The 20,364-nt window shown below is 40.4% G+C and overlaps 2 protein-coding genes across 2 annotated transcripts in view; one reads left to right on the top strand and one right to left on the bottom strand.

Moving 5' to 3' along the window:
* The window catches only part of itga1 (integrin, alpha 1), a 48,979-nt gene extending 38,671 nt beyond the window's left edge, over positions 1 to 10,308 (bottom strand). Inside the window, exons 1-2 of the mRNA XM_029515266.1 lie at positions 10,176 to 10,308; positions 6,198 to 6,259 (exon numbers count right to left, since the gene is read on the bottom strand). The gene's annotated coding sequence lies outside the window, so the exon portion shown is untranslated. The remainder of the gene's footprint in view (positions 1 to 6,197; positions 6,260 to 10,175) is intronic.
* On the top strand, positions 10,279 to 16,123 carry LOC115051695 (Golgi phosphoprotein 3-like). Its single transcript, XM_029515268.1, has 5 exons — positions 10,279 to 10,704; positions 11,827 to 11,958; positions 12,845 to 12,959; positions 13,619 to 13,779; positions 13,861 to 16,123. The coding sequence occupies exons 1-5, from the start codon at positions 10,495 to 10,497 to the stop codon at positions 14,122 to 14,124; spliced, it is 882 nt and encodes a 293-aa protein (XP_029371128.1). The 5' UTR covers positions 10,279 to 10,494; the 3' UTR covers positions 14,125 to 16,123.
* Positions 16,124 to 20,364: the final 4,241 nt, after the last annotated feature.

Raw genomic sequence — 20,364 nt, 5'->3', positions numbered from 1 at the left:
CCACCTACATGAGTGCAGGGTTACCCTATAGAGCCAAACCAATACCAATAATAAGCCTCTAAATGAGCACCTGGGGCGACAGTTTCACAGTTTTATCCATATTCCTGTAATGGAGCCAGTCTACCTCCAATCTGTCCAAAATCCTCCAATCATCTTAAATTATTCACAAGTGGAACACACAAATGTTCCAGTGACGGCTTCAAGTCAGCTCTTCAAGCAGAAAACATCTGGCAGAAACCTCTTCATGGTAATTACATATAGGAAAGTCCACCATGACATCTTAGAAACCAGCAGCATTCGCACTGCAAAAGCCAACTGACACCTTAATGACGAGTCAGTGACAATCAGCAGCCACGACTACTAGATTTGCTAAAAGTAGCTACAATTGCAGCCCTTGATCAGCCAATACAAACACTCCCACTGGTGCTGGACAGAGTGAGCGATATTTCTGCATTTCTACACTTCATTTTTGGTCCTTCATATTGTTTCATTGCAGTTGTTGTCAGCTGTTTCCTGAATACAAAGTTGCCATGGACTACAGCCAGTGGCTTTTCAGCTAAGTCACGTATTGCACACTGCTTATGGGCTATGACTCTACAGATAATTTCATGTCTGGCATGTAATGTAATGAGCGACTAGAGATTAAAGATTAACACATCCCCTCAACTAAAGGACAAAATAGCTTGTTTGTGATGATGATTTGATATGAGTCACTGTAATAACCCACTGTAACATCCGAGCCCCCACCACACCTAATGTCCTGAATTGTTGGCAGCTTTTTGGTTTCCTTCTTAAAACTCACTTTCTGTTGCACCATGAATTGTATTTCTCCTTCGAATCCATTGCCAAACCATTGTCAGTCTACAGTACACCTGCATCGCACACACACACACACACACACACACACACACACACACACACCTATATGTGTGTCTCCACCACATAGCAGACACTCTGTTATGCTTCCCCATGTCTGTGTGTACATATCATGGACCTCATATGCAAACCACCGAAAAGGTGAAGATCATTTCATCAACTTGCATGCGCACCAGGTGATTTACGGAACATGTTCATCCTGCTGTAACATACCTCACTGTATATCTATAAATACGCAAGAAATATGCGAGTTATGCAACCTACGCATACTTTAAATTTACATGAAAACGCACATCTGGAGCAGACAAGCTCTCTGGAACTCCCAGTGAGTGAAACAGTTTACAGGAGCCTTTCCTGTCTTCAGACCTTCAGATATCTCTGGCTGAGACTCAGGAAGACTGATTAGTTTCCATGTATTTCCTCAGTGGAGCACACCCCTCCCCGCCCACCTCCCCCCTTCCTCATCCTCTCACATGTCCTGACCCCCTCATGTTTTTCCTCATGCTAACAACCTAAGGAGCATCTACTAATAGCGCTTCAGGTTTTCATGTTTGACCTGTACACAATTCCCTCCCCTTCTTTTAACCCATTTGCCTCTTATCCTGACATACCATATTCCTCTATTATGGAAGTCTATTCTAATGCATTTTTCTTCTTGTCCCCCCCTCACCACCAGCACCACCACCATTTAACTGTCTGTATACAGGCAGACAGGAAGGGAACATTAGGCGCATATGAGATGCAAGCTTCTCAGGGTCCCTAGTGAATAAAAGGCATCTCCACCAAATTTCACAAATACTTTTTATGAATAAAACACTCTAAAAATACCCCTCAACAGTCGGTTTATCTGAGCTGCTTTTTGTGGCGTGAGGCTCCACGGAGGCAATGAAGACAAAATGCAGATCCCAAGCACAGTAAATCCCTTTAAGTGAAGGAAATTAACTCGGATCATACAGTCTGACAGACAACATTTATTTGCAGACTGACTCAATCATTGGGTCATGCTGAAGCTAAGTGCAGAAGCCAATTCCCCCCAATAGCAACCTTTCCCCTCCAGTGAAAGCTATTAATGTTGAGAGTCTAACGATTCTCTAATGTATACAAGACGATAATGCGTGGATATAAAGGTAGATGACAGCTCACAGGAAACTCATACCATGTATGGTATTCCCTGTTGTTGTCATTGTGTATGGTATCTATGGCTGTAGATACCATATTTAGCTAATATGACATCTGCTTTTTACTTTTACCCTGAAAGTGCCACTCTAGTGATTTATGATGCATCCATCAATATTATAATATTTCAATAGACCAGTTGGCTGAAGGTACTGTTAAAGACGTTTTTCTCAGAGTGATAAAGCGACAGAATCCAAATATGTGTTTTGATTATGAGGATGTATAAAAAGGAAGCTGTTGGCTAACTTTTGCCAAGACTTTAAAAGATTCTGGCTGTTTACATCTTGTGTTACTGCCCCCAAGTGGCCAAGATATCAATGAATTGCTTCAAAAATAAAATTAATAAAAAAAATAAATCAGCAGAGGCAAAAAATATCACCATATTTTTTCCCCCTAATGCAACTAATATTCTTCTCAAACTCCTCCTATGCCATAAAGGCTAATTATATATGCTAAGATTAGATTTTTTTATTATACATTTGTAGTTTCACAGCCAGGGTTGACATAACTTTGGTAACTTTAGTACAACATAACACATAGCATATGGTTTTCACAGGCTTCCCTTAAATGACAAACTGAAGTAAAAATGATGGAATGAACCTTTAAAGAACCTTCAAGTTCCAGATTAATGGTTTCATATGGCACAAATATCCAACCCACACCTCCTATGTAGTAATATTCAGTAGAAATGTTGAAATACTCAAAGAGTAGAAAAACTGGACCAAACAGACAGCGTCAGCCAGTTCTGCTTTCTAGGTTTCTCGCTGAGCTAATACAGTAGCTCATCTCTATATTAGGACATGCTGGCACGAAACGGTTGTAGAGTGACTTCTTGCTTTTTGATCTCAAATAAACAGTGAAAAATATGCATGTTGGATAAGACTAGTTTCCCATAGTTATTTGTTGGCAGTAACAGGACTGGCTTTTATTCGCGACTGGGGAAGAACTCTGGGGGAATAAGAAAGTCAGCTCAGCGTGACAGAAAGCAGATCCATCCTCAGTGATTCCTCTTTGATGAGAACAGGTTGTGACTATGTTTTGAACTCTAACATTAAACAGAGCAAATGAGCTCCCGCCGCTGCCCATAACCTTCACCATTTCTTGCTGCTGCTTATTGTCTTTTTCCTTTTATATACTCTTTTAAACTGGAAATGTGTCTCTAATGAACGTTTGCACTGCCACCACCAAACAGAACGGCTCATTATAAAGCCAGATGGAAACCACTGTGATAACTGGATCTGTGTTGTGCCTATGCAACGTTATCTTGTTTGTCTTGTCTTTGGGCTTTCTGAACACTACTATTCAAAAAGGTCTTTACATGCCTACCTTGCAAACCTTTATTTTCTACTTGAAGGCCACAAATGTTGGCCTTTATACACCCATCTTAAGCTACTATGCAATCAATGCTTTGGAACATATGAATATGATTATCGCAGAATCTTCAAAGTAGCCCTTCAATCCGCTTCTCGGCAGCTCAAAACAACAATCTGACACATGTGGGCAGCAATTAGAGCTCTCTTCAGTCTCCCCCCTCCTGGGGCTGTATCTCCCAGCAGATTCACCTCTCTCCACAGAGGGCCAGCCCAGGGTCGAGACCCTTTGACTCTCACAACAAGAAGCTTGTTGGTGTAGTCTGGTTACAGATTGGCCATGGGTCTATGTCCAACACAAACACGGAGTTACACAGCCTTTCATCACAGCAGTGTTGAATGTCTCAACTCACATTTATTGTATACATCCCAGCCACCAAACTTTAAAGTGCAAAGCAACAACGAATATATGGATGTGCACCTGTCGGCCACAAACATGTCCGTCACCCCAGATCAGACAGTATCAGTTGAACTGTTTAGTGGTCTGAAGCTAAAATTTGGTTTGTTTCCAAGACAAATAAACCCCCTCCCAATTTCTCAGTGAAATGTTATCACAGCTCCTTGAGTTGACAAAAATTTCTTACACATTTGAGATTATTGATCACTTTTGACCAAAACAGCAACCACTGATGGACAGATTAACAGTGCCGGCATTGTGACAGCATGCCCACATGATTATTTACCTCAAAGCAGGACTTTGAGTTCAGCAACACAAAGCAGTTCACAAGGCTGACTGTGGCTCTGATTTCTTCCTGTGTCCTCTGGAAACACTAAGCAGCATTGTTGCGGATGTAGAGTCAAAAGTTAAAGGCCATTATTTTTTGTGATTTCGCTGTGTATGACTGTGAATGCCTAACAATCACAGGAATGCGATTTCCGTCAAAGATTGGCCCCAGACCATGGTATCAGTATTCATGAAATTTGGTGTGGCTTCACTCAGTAGAATGGATTGTTTTGAGAATGAGGATTGCAGTCAGCTTCACACTTATACTCCCTTTAAAAAGTCATCACGCAAACCTTTGGAAGAAAACGACTTCTATTTTTCCTCAGTCAGTAACCATCCCCACATGAGTGGGCATTTGCACAGCATATAATATTACATTTCTGGAATGTCACACAGACGTGCTTGCTTGGAAGATCATATTCAGCAGCAGTGTCTCGGTGTGACATCTGACATGACATGCATTGTAGACAAGGCAGGAGATGTGAGAGTTGAGGAGGGGGTTAGTGAGGTTAATTCCTAATGTTGGGGTCACACTTAAACATGAGAGTGTTGCACATGGCCGAGTTGTTTTTGAAACAAATGACCTTTAACCCCTCTAGTCACTGACATTTCAAGTAGATGTGTGTAGATACAGGAGGTCTTCAGTGCTGCATTCACATGCAGGTCTATCTATGTATCCAAACCCATAAAATGCCCTGTCCCGTCCACGATGGCTGTAGCAAAAACTAATGTCATGTTTAAATTAGAAAACCTCAAGTGTATCAACAAGTCCGGTTTTTGGAGGGGTCTGGTCCAGTCTCTAGTCGGAACTAATTCATACATTACGGATCTCCAGTGAGCAGGTAGGCTGAAGTGAACATCATAGAATGAGAATTTTTTAATGATAGCCGGAGCGCTCTCCTACCAGTCATCAGTAAGAGCTAAGCAATGTGAAATACTGACAACGCACACTAGCAACACACAGTTTTGTGACTGAGAAAAACATTAAGTTGGCCAAAAGTGACAGGTAACAACAGTCAAAGAAGGTCAGGGGCTGGAAATCTGTGTGAAGTTTGTTTATGAATTCTAATGTCATAACTGTGAGGAAGTCCATTTTTGGCAGATTTAGTTTTGACAGGTTTCCTGTGGTGAATATGGATGCTGGAGCAGAGAAGGGCACAAACGGAGGTCATATCTCCACAGGTATATGCTGCGCTACTCAGTGGGAATATCATTTGTGTGTGTGCACAAGTGTTTTTTTGACCCTTCTGTATGCTACCCTCCCTTCCCTATGAAACCAGATGATGATTAAGATCAAAAGGTCTCTATGCCCCCCTGATCAAGTTCACTTTGACTTGACTTTTTCGATGTTTTGAGCTGAACATTGTTTGGCCTCTGACCACAGCTAGTGAGCAACAAGAAGTCATCTGGTCAGGATTATTAGCTGGGAGTGTCCAAATGTGCAATGAACATGGGTGTTCTCATGAGACGTTGGTGCTGTTTTCAGCGTCAAAAGCTTCAGAGAAATATTCTGATTTCACAACTTGTTAAATAAAAGGTGCTCTCATGCAGTGCTCTGTAACATAGAGCATTGTATGAGAGCCAGTGAATTACAAACATATTCAGAAAATCTTCCTCATCAATTTGATCATACGTGTGCTTCTAATATTTAAGGAAAAAAGTCTTAGGTTTTCATTGGAAATTAAGTGTCCTGCATATATATATATATATATAAACTGAGCGGGGTGCTTTGACCACTTCATCACTTCTCCTGAGCAAATAAACCAGATGTTGAGCATGAGGTTATCAGCTGCTATCAGCTCGTCAGCTGTGCCCAGTCTCTGTAAGCTCATCAGAAAGCTCCTGACTGAGCGGCGTTGGTCTGCTGTCAAGTCAAAGGTTTTATCATACAAGGGGCGGAAGGCTCGATTCAATGGATGGCTACGTGTTCACTTTCTCTGATGATGGGCGTGTGAGAAAAATATAAGCGTGATCACATGTGTGTCAGTACTGTTTGTGTGTGTGTGTGTGTGTGTGTGTGTGTGTGTGTGTGTGTGTGTGTGTGTGTAAACCTTTGTACAGCTGGGTTTCAGAAGCTCTGGTAGTCCCATTGTTAAAGGCTTCCTGTAGAAATCTATGGTGGGGGGGGGGGGCAAGGAAAGGGAGGATCACACGCATTTAGAGATTAATTAGAAAAAGAACCTTGCAAATTTTGGTAAAAAAAAAAAAAAATCCTTTGTGTGTGTTACAACATGACATCATACAAATGGAGCTACCACCACAGACACACAAAAGAAGATCATTCATTGAAGTCATGATGCCACCTGCATGGAGATACATATTCATACATGTATGAATATATTTTTCTATCTTTTGTGTCTGTTTTTAGTGTTGTGGGCCTCAAATTCAAGAAGAATACCAACTTAAATTTATCTTTAAATGTTGAAATTATAAAAAAAAGGTTAAATAAGTTCCAGTTATTCCGTGATGCAAGGCTTTCTGTACATGTTTCTAAGCGCCTGCTGTGACTTTCTCTTTGGTTATTGCAGTATACACTGTGGCAATATTGCATCATTGTTATGTTTATTGTTCCTGTCACAGTGAGCAGGCCAAAGGCAAAGAACTTCCTATAATTGTGCTTTGTTGGAGCAGATGTTGAAACAGATGCTTTGTTTCCACCACCTCATTATTCTCACTGATGGCCGTGCGTATGGCGTACAGCCTTATTCAGCCCACCTGGCCTTGGAGCCAACGTGTCCTTGGATATGCCACTTTCATAATCACTATGAATTACACAGAGCCTCTGTTTCACCCACTTTATCCACCAAACTAAAAACACAGAAACAATAACAGCCATGGAGAAATGTGCAGATGTGAACCTTTTATTTCCATATAATCCAGCTTCTTTACCTATCTAGTTTCATGTTATTGTAACAAGCTGGGAGAATTGATAGATCTTCATTTTCACGCCCTCCAACTATGATCCCAAAATTGTCATCCTGCTTTTTCTCAGCCTTCGAGCATTCACTGGGGTTTCTAAATATTACAAGCCATTAAATATAATTATATTTTCTCAGCCATTATTCTCCATTGAGAAGCAGTACAGCGGACAATTGAAAGATTCTGTAATTCACTTACAGCAGTGAAATGTTAAGTGACTCCCGTATTTCTCTCAGTGGGGGTGCAGTCTTAACAGACTGCACATGTGTATGTGAACATGTTCTTATGCACTTATATAGAGGGGGCAGCAAGGGTCAACCCTTTGCCCACTCTAGAGACAGGAAATGGCTCCAATATGGGCTTGAGTGTGGCCTTCTTTAAAGCTCTGGGGAGTGATTTAAGCTTCTTGACAAGACCAGAGCTGCAGGATCAGTGAGCAAAAATGTACAAAGTGAAAAATACAGATGTTTGGTTCGAGCCATTTGAAACCATAGATCTCTGGCTGGCTTCACTGGGACACAAAGGTTTATTAATAGTGTCAGTGGGGCAGCAGCTGATGAGCCGATATGTCAGGAAAGATTAATGTCATGTATAATATTTACATGCCCAAAAGAATAAGACAACTTGCTTATTTTCCTGCTTTTTATGCCATTGAATTGGAATCTGCTAATGTTTATATATTTTTTTAGTTTGATAAGACTACTCCAACTATTAAACCTTTCCATATAGTTTTAATCTTTGTTTACATCTGTATAAATGTAAGCGTGAGGTAATTTGCTGTTAAACTTTTTTTATGCACAATGCTGTCATGCTTTTGTAATCTTGGACTGTAAGCAAATATGTCACCAACATGGTCAGAGTGTCAGTCGACTGTCTTGGCTGTGGTGGCAGCCCGAACGGTTTACACAGCGCATACTTCTGACTCTCTGAGGAATCTTTTTTAAGCCATATTAACGGCAGACAGCATCACCATTACACTGCAGGTTGGTGTCTTACTATATTTACAGTATTTCAGCTACACTAACTAGCAGTGCATAAAAATAGTCTGTATATTTTCTAATATTCACATTTCACAAGATTATCTTACAGAATATGTTTTTGGCTTTAGACCACAGCTTATATAGCACTTAGAGCTACATATTTATGCTTTGAGTAACCACACAAATTAATCAGTGGGCTAAATGTTGCTTGATTTAGTCAAATTTTGATAAGTAACTAACTGTACAATGTGGCATCTTTACACATCAATGAATACATTTTTGCAGTTGGTTGTTTCCTCATAGGATTTAAACTAGGCTAGGTGGCTAGTATCCACAAAGCTAGGTGCCTTTTTCATAGAAGACATGTTGATGGGCTCCAGGAGGAAAAGCTAATTAATCACAGTAATCACTGGAGCCTGGAAGAGGGCGGAGCCATCACCTGGGACTTTTCCGTTTGCCTGTTTTTGTTGCAGTTATTCTGTATTTTGATTCAGTTTTCAATACAATCTGATAAAATAATATAATTTAAAATATGTTTGCATGAGATAACCCAGAGCAATTTGTGTAAAAGCTTTTGTTTGGGGGCAGTTGTTTGAGAGTGGAGACGTATTGATCGAATATTTTTCCTGAATGGAGCATCATAGCAATGAACGGAGCACTCAGATATTCCCAGTGCAAGATACTCTCTCGTGATGATTAAATGTTTCACAGCTGGTGTAGATTGAGCCCCTGATACCTGACACAACTGACCATACAAGGACAGCTGCATGTCCAGAGGCAAATGTGGGACTCGTCTTCACTCACAGACTGAATGCTGGCTCACAGTTCACAGTTACATTTCCCTGCTGGAAGCACGCTTTTCTGCAATATTGCAGAATAATGTGGCTTATCTTAGAAAGTAGTGGCGGATCAGGCCTGTTTTCAGGCATTTGCCAAAAAAGCTTGAGCACTTTCCTTTCCTTCCTTTCACAGCTATACTTTATCCTTATCATTAAGTAAATTGGAGGTCAAGTGGAGGACATTTGGGAGTTTATTTGTGATATCACCATTAACAGTAAACTGTCAAGGATGAAGTGGTACTCAGATAACTAACATACAGTAGCTAAAAGCCTTTGCAGCCCCACAGCTTACATTAGGCACTTTGCAAATGTCTTGGGTTTAAAATAGGCTGTAAAACAGGGAATTAAAAAAAAAAATCCAGTCCAAGTACACTGGTAAAGGGTAGGTTGGTAGTTTGCTCTAAGTATCTTGGAGGATTTTATTTTTTTTCCCCTCAGTTTAAATGTAGATGTTCTCTGTCTTCTGTCTCTTCATTAAATGGCTTCATGGTGAGAAGACTCTTATATTTCTGTAGGCCTAATGCATGAAAAAATATGAATCCAAACATCTGCAGTGCCTAAAAATATTGCACAGTTTTATATGTATGCACGGCACGCCAACACATTACAAGTTAAGAAAGGACAAAGTCACCAGGAGCATGAAGCAGCTTTACATTTCAGGCGCAGTACAGGAAAGAAATGCTGTCATCTATTTCACGTATAAAGGCTCCCACCTAGTGCTGAAAGTCTGTAGTGCAGAATATCCTTTGGTAACTTGGGATGTATATAGAAATGAAAATGCATGTATATGAATAAATGTATAAATATATGGTTTGTGTAGCAAGATATATGTACTTTACATACATGCTCACGTTTTTAATGTCAGGAATGTTCTTAAATATTGTAGATAAAATTAATAATTAAAGCTGCATAAAGTGATGAATGGAGTTAGTGGAAACAGGTTTAAACCACAACAAGTCAGACCTGTCATACTAGCTGTGTACATTTAATGGCTGTGTTCAGTAAAGACATGATAGATTAGCATTTGAAATGTTTAAATGTTTAGCCTTTATATCTTCTGATTAAATTGTTTGGTGCCCGCTTGTAATTATCTATCTTATATCTTATATATCTTCTATATCTTGTTCAATGTTTTCTGGGACACTGCCTGCCAAACAGCCTCAGGGCAGAATTATTATGTATTAACGACTGACCGCAAAATTACCTATTTTCCTTTTTCCTTTCTCCGTCAACCACATAAATTTGGACTACATTGCCGTAGTTAATGTTTTGTTCTCCAACTATCACTCACCCGTCGTTTCCAATGACCCGTGAAGGCGACACGACGGATGCATTCACGGCTCAGTTCAGGCCACGTCCGACGTCACTGCCAAGCGCCGCCATGTTGGATCAGGAAGTGGGCAGAGTCGGAGCAGGAATCCCGAGCAGGGCTTAACGTCGACCGCCGTCCTTTTTTCTCTCCCCCCCCCCCCCCCCTCCCTCCTCTCGATCGGTCCACCGTTTCGCCGTCGCCACCTTGGACATCCAGGTTACATGCTTCGTGGCTTCCCGCGGCTGGCCTAGGTAGGATCTCTGTGCTCCGGGCCCGGATCGTTCTCGCAGCGACAGCCATGACTTCCCTCACGCAGAGGACCTCCGGCCTCGTCCAGCGGAGGACCGAGGCCATCCGCAGCGCCGCCGCCGACAAGGAGAGGGAGTCCGGCGGCGAGGAGGACGAGGCGCGCCGCGGGGAGGAGGAGGACGAGGACAAGGGGGACTCGAAGGAAACCAGGCTGACGCTGATGGAGGAAGTGTTGCTGCTGGGCCTCAAGGACCGAGAGGTGAGGGCTGTTGTTTGTTGTTGTTGTTGTTGTTGTTGTTGTTGTCGTCTTGATGAACATTTTAACTTGTCCACTCGACATTAGCTGACGTTGTGTTTATGTTGGGTTAAGCTAACTTCGTTTATTCCGCCACTAGCTTCATATTTGAAGAGAAGAGGTTCGCAGGAACAGTGGAAGTTCACTGGTTAAAAATGATTAACCCAAAGCTCGTTTTAAAAAAATGTGTTTTTTTTTTTTTCGAGGTGTTTGTATTTAAATGTGTCATAAACGGGCATTATTGTTGCTCATAAAGCGATTGAAAGCAATTATCCGGCGTCAGCTCAGCTGCTGCCTCGGCCGCAGCAGCTCCGGAGTCACCTGGCTGCTTTTTATTGACAGCAGATCCTCCGCGACCAACTACACGTCAGCTAAGTTTAACCAGGCACTCCTCCGCCGGACTTTGGCTCATTGTTTTCCTTCCTCCTCCACCTCCACCTCCTTCCCCTCCTCCTACTACACCTCCTCCTTCTCCTCCTCTTCCTCCTAAACCACCTCCACCTCCTTCCTCTCCTCCTACTACACCTCCTCCTTCTCCACCTCTTTCTCCTCCACCTCTATCTCCTCTTCCTCCTAAACCACCTCCTACTCTACCTCCTCCACGTCCTCCACCTCCTCCTCTACTTCCTCTTCCTTCTCCTCCACCTTCTCCTCTAAACATCTTACTCCTCAACCACCTCCTCTTCCTTCTCTTCCTCCCAAACCACCTCCACCTCCTTCCCCTCCTCCTACTATACCTCCTCTTTCTCCACCTCTTTCTCCTCATACTCTATCTCCTCTTCCTCCTAAACCTCCTCCACCTCCTACTCTACTTCCTCTTCCTTCTCTTAAACCTCTTCCTCCTCAACCACCTCCTCGTCCTCCTCTTCCTCCCAAACCACATCCACCTCCTTCTCCTCCTCCTCTGCCTCCTCTTCCTCCACTTCCTCCTCCACTCCCTTCTCCACCTCCTACTCTACCTCCTCTTCCTTCTCCTCCTCCTCTGCCTCCACCTCCTTCTCCTCCTCCTCTGCCTCCTCTTCCTCCACCTGTACCTCCTTTTCCTCCACCTCCACCTCCTCTACCTCCTCCACCACTTCCTCTCAGGGATACACGTCTTTCTGGAACGACTGTATTTCTTCCGGCCTCCGCGGGTGTATGCTGGTGGAGCTGGCCCTCAGAGGGAGGCTACAGCTGGAGGCCTGCGGGGTGAGGAGGAAGAGCCTGCTCTCCAGGAAGGTGAGAACCGGCGTGATGTGGCCAGATGTGGACTGCTGCGAGCAGCCCGAGCACTCACTCTGCACTTAAGTGTGTGAACAATTTTAAGATAAGATAGGCTTTATTTGTCACGATCAGAGTGATGCATGGCAAAAATGAGCAGTGAAATGTGTCTTTGCACCTGCTTCCAATGAAGACAATACACGAATCAAATCAAGAAAATAGAAATGGAACATAATTGAAAATGTAGAATATGAATGTAACCCTAAAAATATTGCAGCAATGCCACTGTATCTAAAGTAATATTTTATATGGCTTTAGTAGTAGCAGTAGTTTGTCTAGTTATTATGCAAATTATAACCTATAATTAAACGATGTCTGATGGCTTACTATAGATTAGACTTATACGTCCCCATTACATTTTCGAGTAAATTCATAGCAATAGTGGACGTTATACTAGTTGCCATTCTGATTGATAACACAAAATATACATCAAATGAAGTACTTTTTATCTGAAGTTCATAGTAATAGTAGTAGTTGTGATATTATATATCACAACTTCTACTTTGTACTGAGGTAAAGTTTTGAATGGATGACTTTTACCTGTAATGCAGTGCTTTTAGGCATTGGTGTTGCTGTTTGTGTTGTGTCAAGGAAAGCAGAAATTCCACTTGTAAACGTTCATATACAGTACACTTGGTACGCCGTGAATTTGTGCTCGTGAATAAATAGATGCATGTTTTTGCATTGTGGCTGGCTGATGTTTTCTTATGTGATTAAGTTGTAAAACCTGCTCTGTAGCAGAGAATGTGGACTGAATCTTGGATATACAGGATATGAATTGAGATTTGAGTGAGGCAAACATTAGTCGTCATACTGCTTCAAACATTTTTTTCTGTTTGCCCAGGTAATCTGCAAGTCAGATGCACCAACCGGAGATGTGCTCCTGGATGAGGCCTTGAAGCACATTAAAGAAACCCAGCCTCCAGAGACGGTCCAGAGTTGGATAGAGCTCCTGAGCGGTGGGATAAACTCTGCCTAGTTTCCAGAGTTTGCAATTATCTACTCAGTTGTCTTGTTGGCTTGCAACCTTTTTCAATTTACAGCACATAGCTTGTGCTGTTTTTTGCTATTTTAATAATCAACTAATTTTACCAATTTTATAAGTACAGGCCAAACGTTTGGACACACCTTCTCATTCAAATGAATAGGAAAGTGTGTCCAAACGTTTGGCCTGTACTGTATATCAAATATTGGTTGGTTGCAGCTGGTTATTATTCATGACAAGATACTAAATATATTTTGCTGAGGGGAAAAATATGCACACAAAAATGATTTTTGTTTTTTTTGGATTTTTGGAATTGTAAGAAGTATTTCACTTTAATTACTCAAAGCTCTCATAATGTCTGAATTGAGCATTAAGCATGAAAAATTGACGAATAATTACGTGTTACATGAATAAAATGTGTTGCGTCCAACGAATAATAATTCATTTATAAAACAAGTCTATTAACCTTGCGTCAACAACACTCCCTTCCAATTTCCTAATGACATAGAAGGAGCAGAGTAAACTATTTCAAAACTACCCAACAGGGCTCGTTTCCCAACTGAAAGTGATGAAATGACATTCACATTCATTCAGGTTTTTAATGTCTTTAATGGATCACCTGTTGCCTTTTAGGAGAGACCTGGAATCCTCTAAAGCTGCATTATCAACTGAGAAATGTCAGAGAACGTCTGGCAAAAAACCTGGTAGAGAAAGGTGTCCTCACTACAGAGAAACAGAATTTCCTGCTTTTTGACATGACCACACATCCACTCACCAACAGTACCATTAAACAGGTAATTTGTTCATACACAATGAACATCTTTCTGCTGTTTGTCAAGCTGATTAAGCTTTTCAATGAATGCCGTTTTCTACAGCGTCTCGTCAAGAAAGTCCAGGACTCTGTTTTGGAGAAGTGGGTTAATGATCCCCACCGCATGGATAAGCGGGTCCTGGCTCTGATCCTCCTGGCCCACTCATCTGATGTGCTTGAGAATGCCTTCGCCCCGCTCCAAGACGATCAGTATGACCTGGGGATGAAGAGAGTCCACACTCTACTAGAGCTGGAGCCGGAGAAAGAGAGCGCAAAGCCCAACACCAATGAACTTATGTGGGCTGTGGTGGCTGCATTTACTAAATGAAAACAGCTGATTGGGCAGACTGGAAGATCTGGCTATGGTCTGTGCTATTTAATTGGTTGAAGGACTTCACTTACTGAGACAGACTTCACTTTAATGAGACAATCTATTTTGGTTGGGGAGCCTGTGAGTACATCTATTCCAGATGACATTTTGGTGGTAGTCCATAATAACTCAGTGCAATCTGATTGGTGGGGGGGGCATCACCAAGTAACATTTGATTGGCTGGCAACGTCCCTAAATGAAAAATGACTAGCTGCTTTCAGAGAGCGAGGAAAGTGATCTGCCATTCCGAGGCTGGATATGCTTCTAACCATCGACACTACAAACAGATGGGCTTCTGCCAATGCTAGATGGCATTAAAGAACAAAGTAAGTAGTCATGGTGAATATGAAGATTTCAACTGAGGCCTCCACCTTGTCACCTCCACATTGTGAGTTTATTCTGAAGGTTATTGTTAAAACATGACCTGAATGTTTTTCTGATTCCCTCTGTCTTCTCGTTAAATTCACTGCTCTCCCTGAGGAAGAAAGAGAGGACCCAAAGAAACAGTTTGAGTTCATTTCTTGCATTAAGAGTGAGCTGGGTAATTTCCCCTCAGACTAACCTAAATGAAGAACTTAACCACATAACTATTATAAGTTAGTTTTTTTTTTTTTTGTTTTGTTTTGTTTTGGGTTTTTTTGGGGGGTGGGGGGGGGTCTGTTCTGTCTTCATTTAATGACACTAGTCTTCCATTGCTACGTATGTTGCTTATTGATGCTTGGATTAGCCTGCCATTTATCAACTATTTTGCACAGTCAATAGCCCTGTAGGTAGGCTTGTATTTATAGGGGTTTTTCTTGGGTTGAGAAATCCAGCTGTGAAGATAGGATTTAAAACTGTCAACCTTAGCATCCATGGTTAAAAGAAGAAGAAGATCTCACTTATCTAGTCTGCAGCTTTTGATCTCAGTTAAAATCATTCCTCTGAACAGAAAGATTTCTTTATTTTTAAGTATGACTTTAGCAGTAAAGATGGGGGAATAATAGATTGGGGTCATTGTGAACGCAAAATTAACAATACAATCATAAGAAACAGCCCGATTTCCGTTTGAGGGGAACTTATCCCAGTTATTTATAAGAAATAGATTTTCTCAGTTAACACGAGTGGTATCAGTCTTGGAGGAGGGTTTCATTATGTTTCAGATGGACACGTTTGACTGAAATATCAGCTTCATCATCTTCTAACATCTGTACTAAAATTCAGCCGCAACATCTTGAGCACAACTTTTCTCTAACTAAGCAAAACGGTTTCTGTCAACAGTTTTCCTGTGAACTACTTCATAGTAAATAAATTACCTTCATGAAAACATATAACTGGTGCATTCTGTAGATTACACCACGTGTTAAAAACATAGGCAAGTGAGAAAATGTATTCTGTAATTTGGGTGAAACCTCTTGCAATATACTGAATCTATGTTTGTACGTCACATCAAAGTTAGATGTTTTGGGGTTTTTTCTAACTCAGAGGCTATTGTTTCATAGATGCAGAAGACCCCAGATGAGTCATTGTTTTAACATTGTTTGCCAACCTAAACTATCTCAAAACATGCTTCATTGTAGGTCTGAGAAAACAAATGAAAAGCTTTTTCATTATGAGCTTCATTCTGGTCTGATCAGTGTTATCTATGTACGAAGATAAATCTTTGGTTGTTTCATGGCATACTCATAGTTTTATCTTTTTTCTTTTTCTTTTTTTTTTTTAACTACACAATACCTGTAGGTGTGAAAAGCTGTTGAGATCTGTTTACAGCAAAGAAACCATGCATGCTATTGGTGGAGGGCTCTGGTACTTGGATTGTAGCTACAGAAGAAAGGCTTGTATGTAATTATTAGTCATTTTATGTATATGATCTAATGGAATTTAATGAAAGGGATCTTCGCTTCTATCCTCTATAGTTCAGTATGCTTTTGTATTACAACACAAAATAAAGTAAGGATCCTTAAAGTGCCTGAATTTATCACTGTTTTGCTGATGTCTTTTTTTGTATTTATTTATACATACATTTCCAATTAATTAAATATTCCCTTAAAATATTTCATGATCGCTGTTAGGGCCTTGGGCTGATGTACTTTAAAGCCCCAGAATTATTAGAGGGTTAGCTAGTTGACCAAAAAAATAACTACGCTTTGAATGATCAAATATTTGACTGATTTATTAAGTCAAAGGTGCTGGTTTCCACTTCTGAAATGTAAGGGTGTGTAAGGGTTGAAGGGGAAATAATCTGGAACTACTCTGATAAATTGTAATCTTCACAAAACTACCAGTTCTTTGTTCACACATTGCTTAATTCTGAAATTTTACCTTTGTCAGTATTGCACTGAAATAGATACTAGATTTTGGACTCTGTTTGACAAAACAAACAAGAAGTTTTATCTATTGAGTGGAATGAGAAATAAATGGAGTTTTTGACAAAACTAGTAAATCTAAAAATAGTTTTGACATTTGGGGAAATAAGCTTATTCATTCTCTGGTCAACAGTTTGATGTGAACAGTGATACTTGAAATGAAACTAAACTGCCACACGCTGCCAATGGAGACTACAAAAGGGTATTTGGCATAACCTAAAAATAATCTTCCACGTAAAAAGGAGAAATGTTGTTTTTCACTTCAGTTTTTCTTCTGATTGTCTGAATTAGTGAGCCTTTTAGATAGACTGTTTTTCTCTGACTTTATGCGAAGCTAACCAGTTGCTGGCTTCGACTGTTAATACACAGCCGGGAGAGTTATATCAGTTATCTATCTCATATTCTGTTCCACCTCAAATATTTATCTGTTTAGCTTTAAAGTACACACACACACCACAGTACAAATGACCAGATTATTCACTACACATTTTTAATTAACAACTCCCCACAGTAAAAAGATCATTTCAGGTAAAAAAAAAAAAAAAAAACCCAAAATACAGGTCACTATTATGCCACGATTTCACTTCACATAATGTAAAAGCTATAGAGCATAGCACATGAAACTCCACATACAAAAGTATGTACAGACGGCATGTGACATTCAGCATCTTAAGCACATAATGTCCATTCGTTCCTCCGGTCTGGTCATCCGCGGGTCTGAGTCAGCAGATCAGCAGCATCCACACATTAGGACCTCTCCTGGACACATAGCAGGAAATCAGCAGCTCCAATGAGGTATTCCGACAAGCTTATGTACATCCCACTTGAGAGACACCATTTTGCCAGCGTATGTAAGTACATCCAATACTCTTCGGCTGACACATTAAATGCCAGAACATCAAATTCATCCTCTTGTACTTTGATGTTCCATCTCATTTGATTTTAGTGAGACCATTGCAGTTCTTTTTCAGTATTTCCAGCAGTTTGTATCTCCAGTAAACTCTGTCTCCTATTTGACGGAGGTGTTTCCCGCAGAAATCAACAACAGCAGGAAGATCTGGTGAAAAAGAAACCATTTGGATTAGGTACGTTTAGGAACCGTGATTTAATTCACCTAATTAAAAGTAGTTTTAGTCAAAAGATTTTCGATACTCACCCTGGTTAGCCATTGTCCTGATGCTTGTGTTTGTCCAGGTATGGTTCGCAGGCTGAAATGTTCCGTTTTTCTTTTTCCTCTGCGTTTATAGAGCTCTATAGTCAGGTCTTGACAAGAAAGAACAGGTTTGAACTATTGATAGCACTACTGAGTTTAAGTACCGCTGGTGACGTTAACTTTACAGCCAAGGAATCCCCAACTCTCACAGCCAAGTTCCTCCCAACCAGGAAGTTTGAAAAGGTTATGATAGCTGTTATGGTCAGATCTGTACCTGTTGTAACACATTACGTACTTTTATTTTGTGTTCCTGATTACTGCTGTTGTTTCAATCAACGTAAACACAATTATGTGAGGATTCATGGTTCACGTATAAAACTCTGGATTATGAATTTACAATTATAGATTATGTTTAAGTGAGATGATGATATTGAAAAATTGAACATTTAAAAGGATAGAATGAGGTTTAACAACACTTGGAGAAAGTGAAACTAACAAACTTTGTCACATGAAGCAAGATTTCAACATCACAAATGACACGTCAACACCAGGATACATTTGGGGAACTCGCACTTAAAAAAATTTTGTGTTTTTTTTTTTTTCTTTTTCCCCTCGCGGTAAAGAAGGTTCACAGGATGAAAACAGGTCACAGTGCCATCACTTGTCGGTCATGTGACAGCAGCTGACAGCAGAATATTCACAGATTATTCTGAATTGAGGAAAACATTTGAAATGTAGATGTCATTCAATCCCTCCTTCCACGGACTTTCTGTGGAAAGACATGCTGCATGCTCAGACATTAGGAACATGTTGAGGCTTGCCCTGCAGCTGTATCTCTGTCTGGGGAAGTACCCTTGGAAATTGCAACTGTTTACAGTCAGGTGATCTGAAGGCTCGTGGTTGAATAGTTGGAGCACTATCTCACTGACGCTTTGTAAAAGAGTCAGGTGGCCATAAATGCACCTGGTTGAACTGCACTCGTATATATAGTTGTGTTCAAAATAATAGCAGTCCCACATCACTAGTCAGATAAAGCTGTTTTTGTTGTTCTACACTGCAAGTACGTCTCTAGAAGGGTTAGTAAAGGTATAGAAAACCAACAGACCCAACAGGCATGACGTACATGCTGCTGATTCTGTGAAACTGAATCATTTACTGAAAGGGGCGTGTTCAAAAGAATAGCAGTGCTGAGTTCAATTAGTGAGGTCACTGATGTTGTGAAAAAAAGGTGTTAAACAGGTGGCCCTTATTTAAGGATCAAGGCAACTGACCCTGCATATGCTGGCTGTGCATTTGTCCTAGAAAAACAGAGTAAAATGGGTCGTTCAAGACACTGTTCAGAAGAAGAGCGTTCTAGGGGAAAACCTATAAAGAAGTGCAAAGAAAATATAGGCTGTTCAGCTAAAATGATATCAAATGCTTTAAAATGGCAGCCAAAACCAGAAAGGTGAGGAAGAAGAAGAAAAACAACTATTCGAATGGATCGGAGAATAACCAAAATGGCAAAGGCTACGCCAATGATCATCTCCAGGAGGCTCAAAGAAGAGCTAGGATTGCCTGTGAGTACTGTGACAATCAGGCAACATCTGTGTGAAGCCAAGCTACCAGCAAGAAGCCCCCGCAAAGTCCCATTTAAAAAAAAAAAAAAAGACGTGCTGAAGAGGTTAGAATTTGCCAAACAACACACTGACTGGCCTAAAAAGAAATGGCGTAATATTTAGTGGACTGATGAGAGTAAGATTGTTCTTTTTGGGTCTGAAAACACTGAATTGAAGCCACGGCACACAGTGAAGACGGTGAAGCATGGTGCTGCAAGCATCATGATATGGGGATATGTTTCTCATACTATGGTGTTTATTTATCTGTTTATCGCATACCAGGGATCATGGATCAGTGTGAGTACATCAGAATACTGGAAGAAGTCTTGAAGTTGAACCTTCAAGTATTTATTTTTTTTTAAGTTTATACAGTACATTTTTGAGTTTGTAAAGAAAGATGTCAACAATGCTGTTTTTTTTTTTTTTTTTTTTTTTTTTTACACATTTCTTGCCTTTCTGTAAAATATTTTCAAATCCAATTACTTTTTCCAATTTTCTTGCTTTGAAATAATGTGCAGTGTCCCCAATGCATTTGTGTTCATTAAAATACTATTTGACGAGTTTTTACTTTTACTCACCTTTTTAAAGACACTTATTATGAACATAACTGTATCATTGTGGGTAAACAAACCCGAATTTGTCGTCATCTCTCTTTTCTCATATTGTTGCTCCTTTTGTAATATTTTGGATCATTTTGGAGTTTCAATGATTAGATGTTTAATTGGTAAGTAAATCCACAAAATATGTACTGATACCAACAAATGTTTTAATATTCATAATAATAAAACAAGGAATTTGAACCTGCTATCATCTATAAGTTCAATAAAAAAATAAGAAACAGCTCACTCTTTCTGACCTTATTTGCTTAATAGAATATACTAAGCTTATGGCATCTTCTGCTTTAAGGGAAATAGTTGCTAAATAAATATGGTAGAATTAAAAACCTCCACCTAATGAAATGTCATGTAGTACGAGCATAAAAGCAAATGAAGATGTTACTTTCCACTACTGCTCATTTCCACCTTGTCTTGTTGGTCTGTTATGGACTTACGATGCAAAGGTGCCGGCCGTGCTGCTGATAGCAGTTCTGTGAAAGGACATG

Source organism: Echeneis naucrates, chromosome 12 (genome assembly GCF_900963305.1).
Source record: "Echeneis naucrates chromosome 12, fEcheNa1.1, whole genome shotgun sequence".
In the NCBI taxonomy this organism is placed as follows: Eukaryota; Metazoa; Chordata; class Actinopteri; order Carangiformes; family Echeneidae; genus Echeneis; species Echeneis naucrates.
This window is presented reverse-complemented; position numbering and strand designations above follow the sequence as displayed.

Excerpts from the sequence above, each read along its gene's own strand:
- LOC115051695 (XM_029515268.1), top strand. The coding sequence starts at position 10,495 with ATGACTTCCCTCACGCAGAGGACCTCCGGCCTCGTCCAGCGGAGGACC. Across the intron at positions 10,705-11,826 it reads TGGGCCTCAAGGACCGAGAG|GGATACACGTCTTTCTGGAA; the intron begins GTGAGGGCTGTT and ends ACTTCCTCTCAG. Across the intron at positions 11,959-12,844 it reads AGAGCCTGCTCTCCAGGAAG|GTAATCTGCAAGTCAGATGC; the intron begins GTGAGAACCGGC and ends CTGTTTGCCCAG.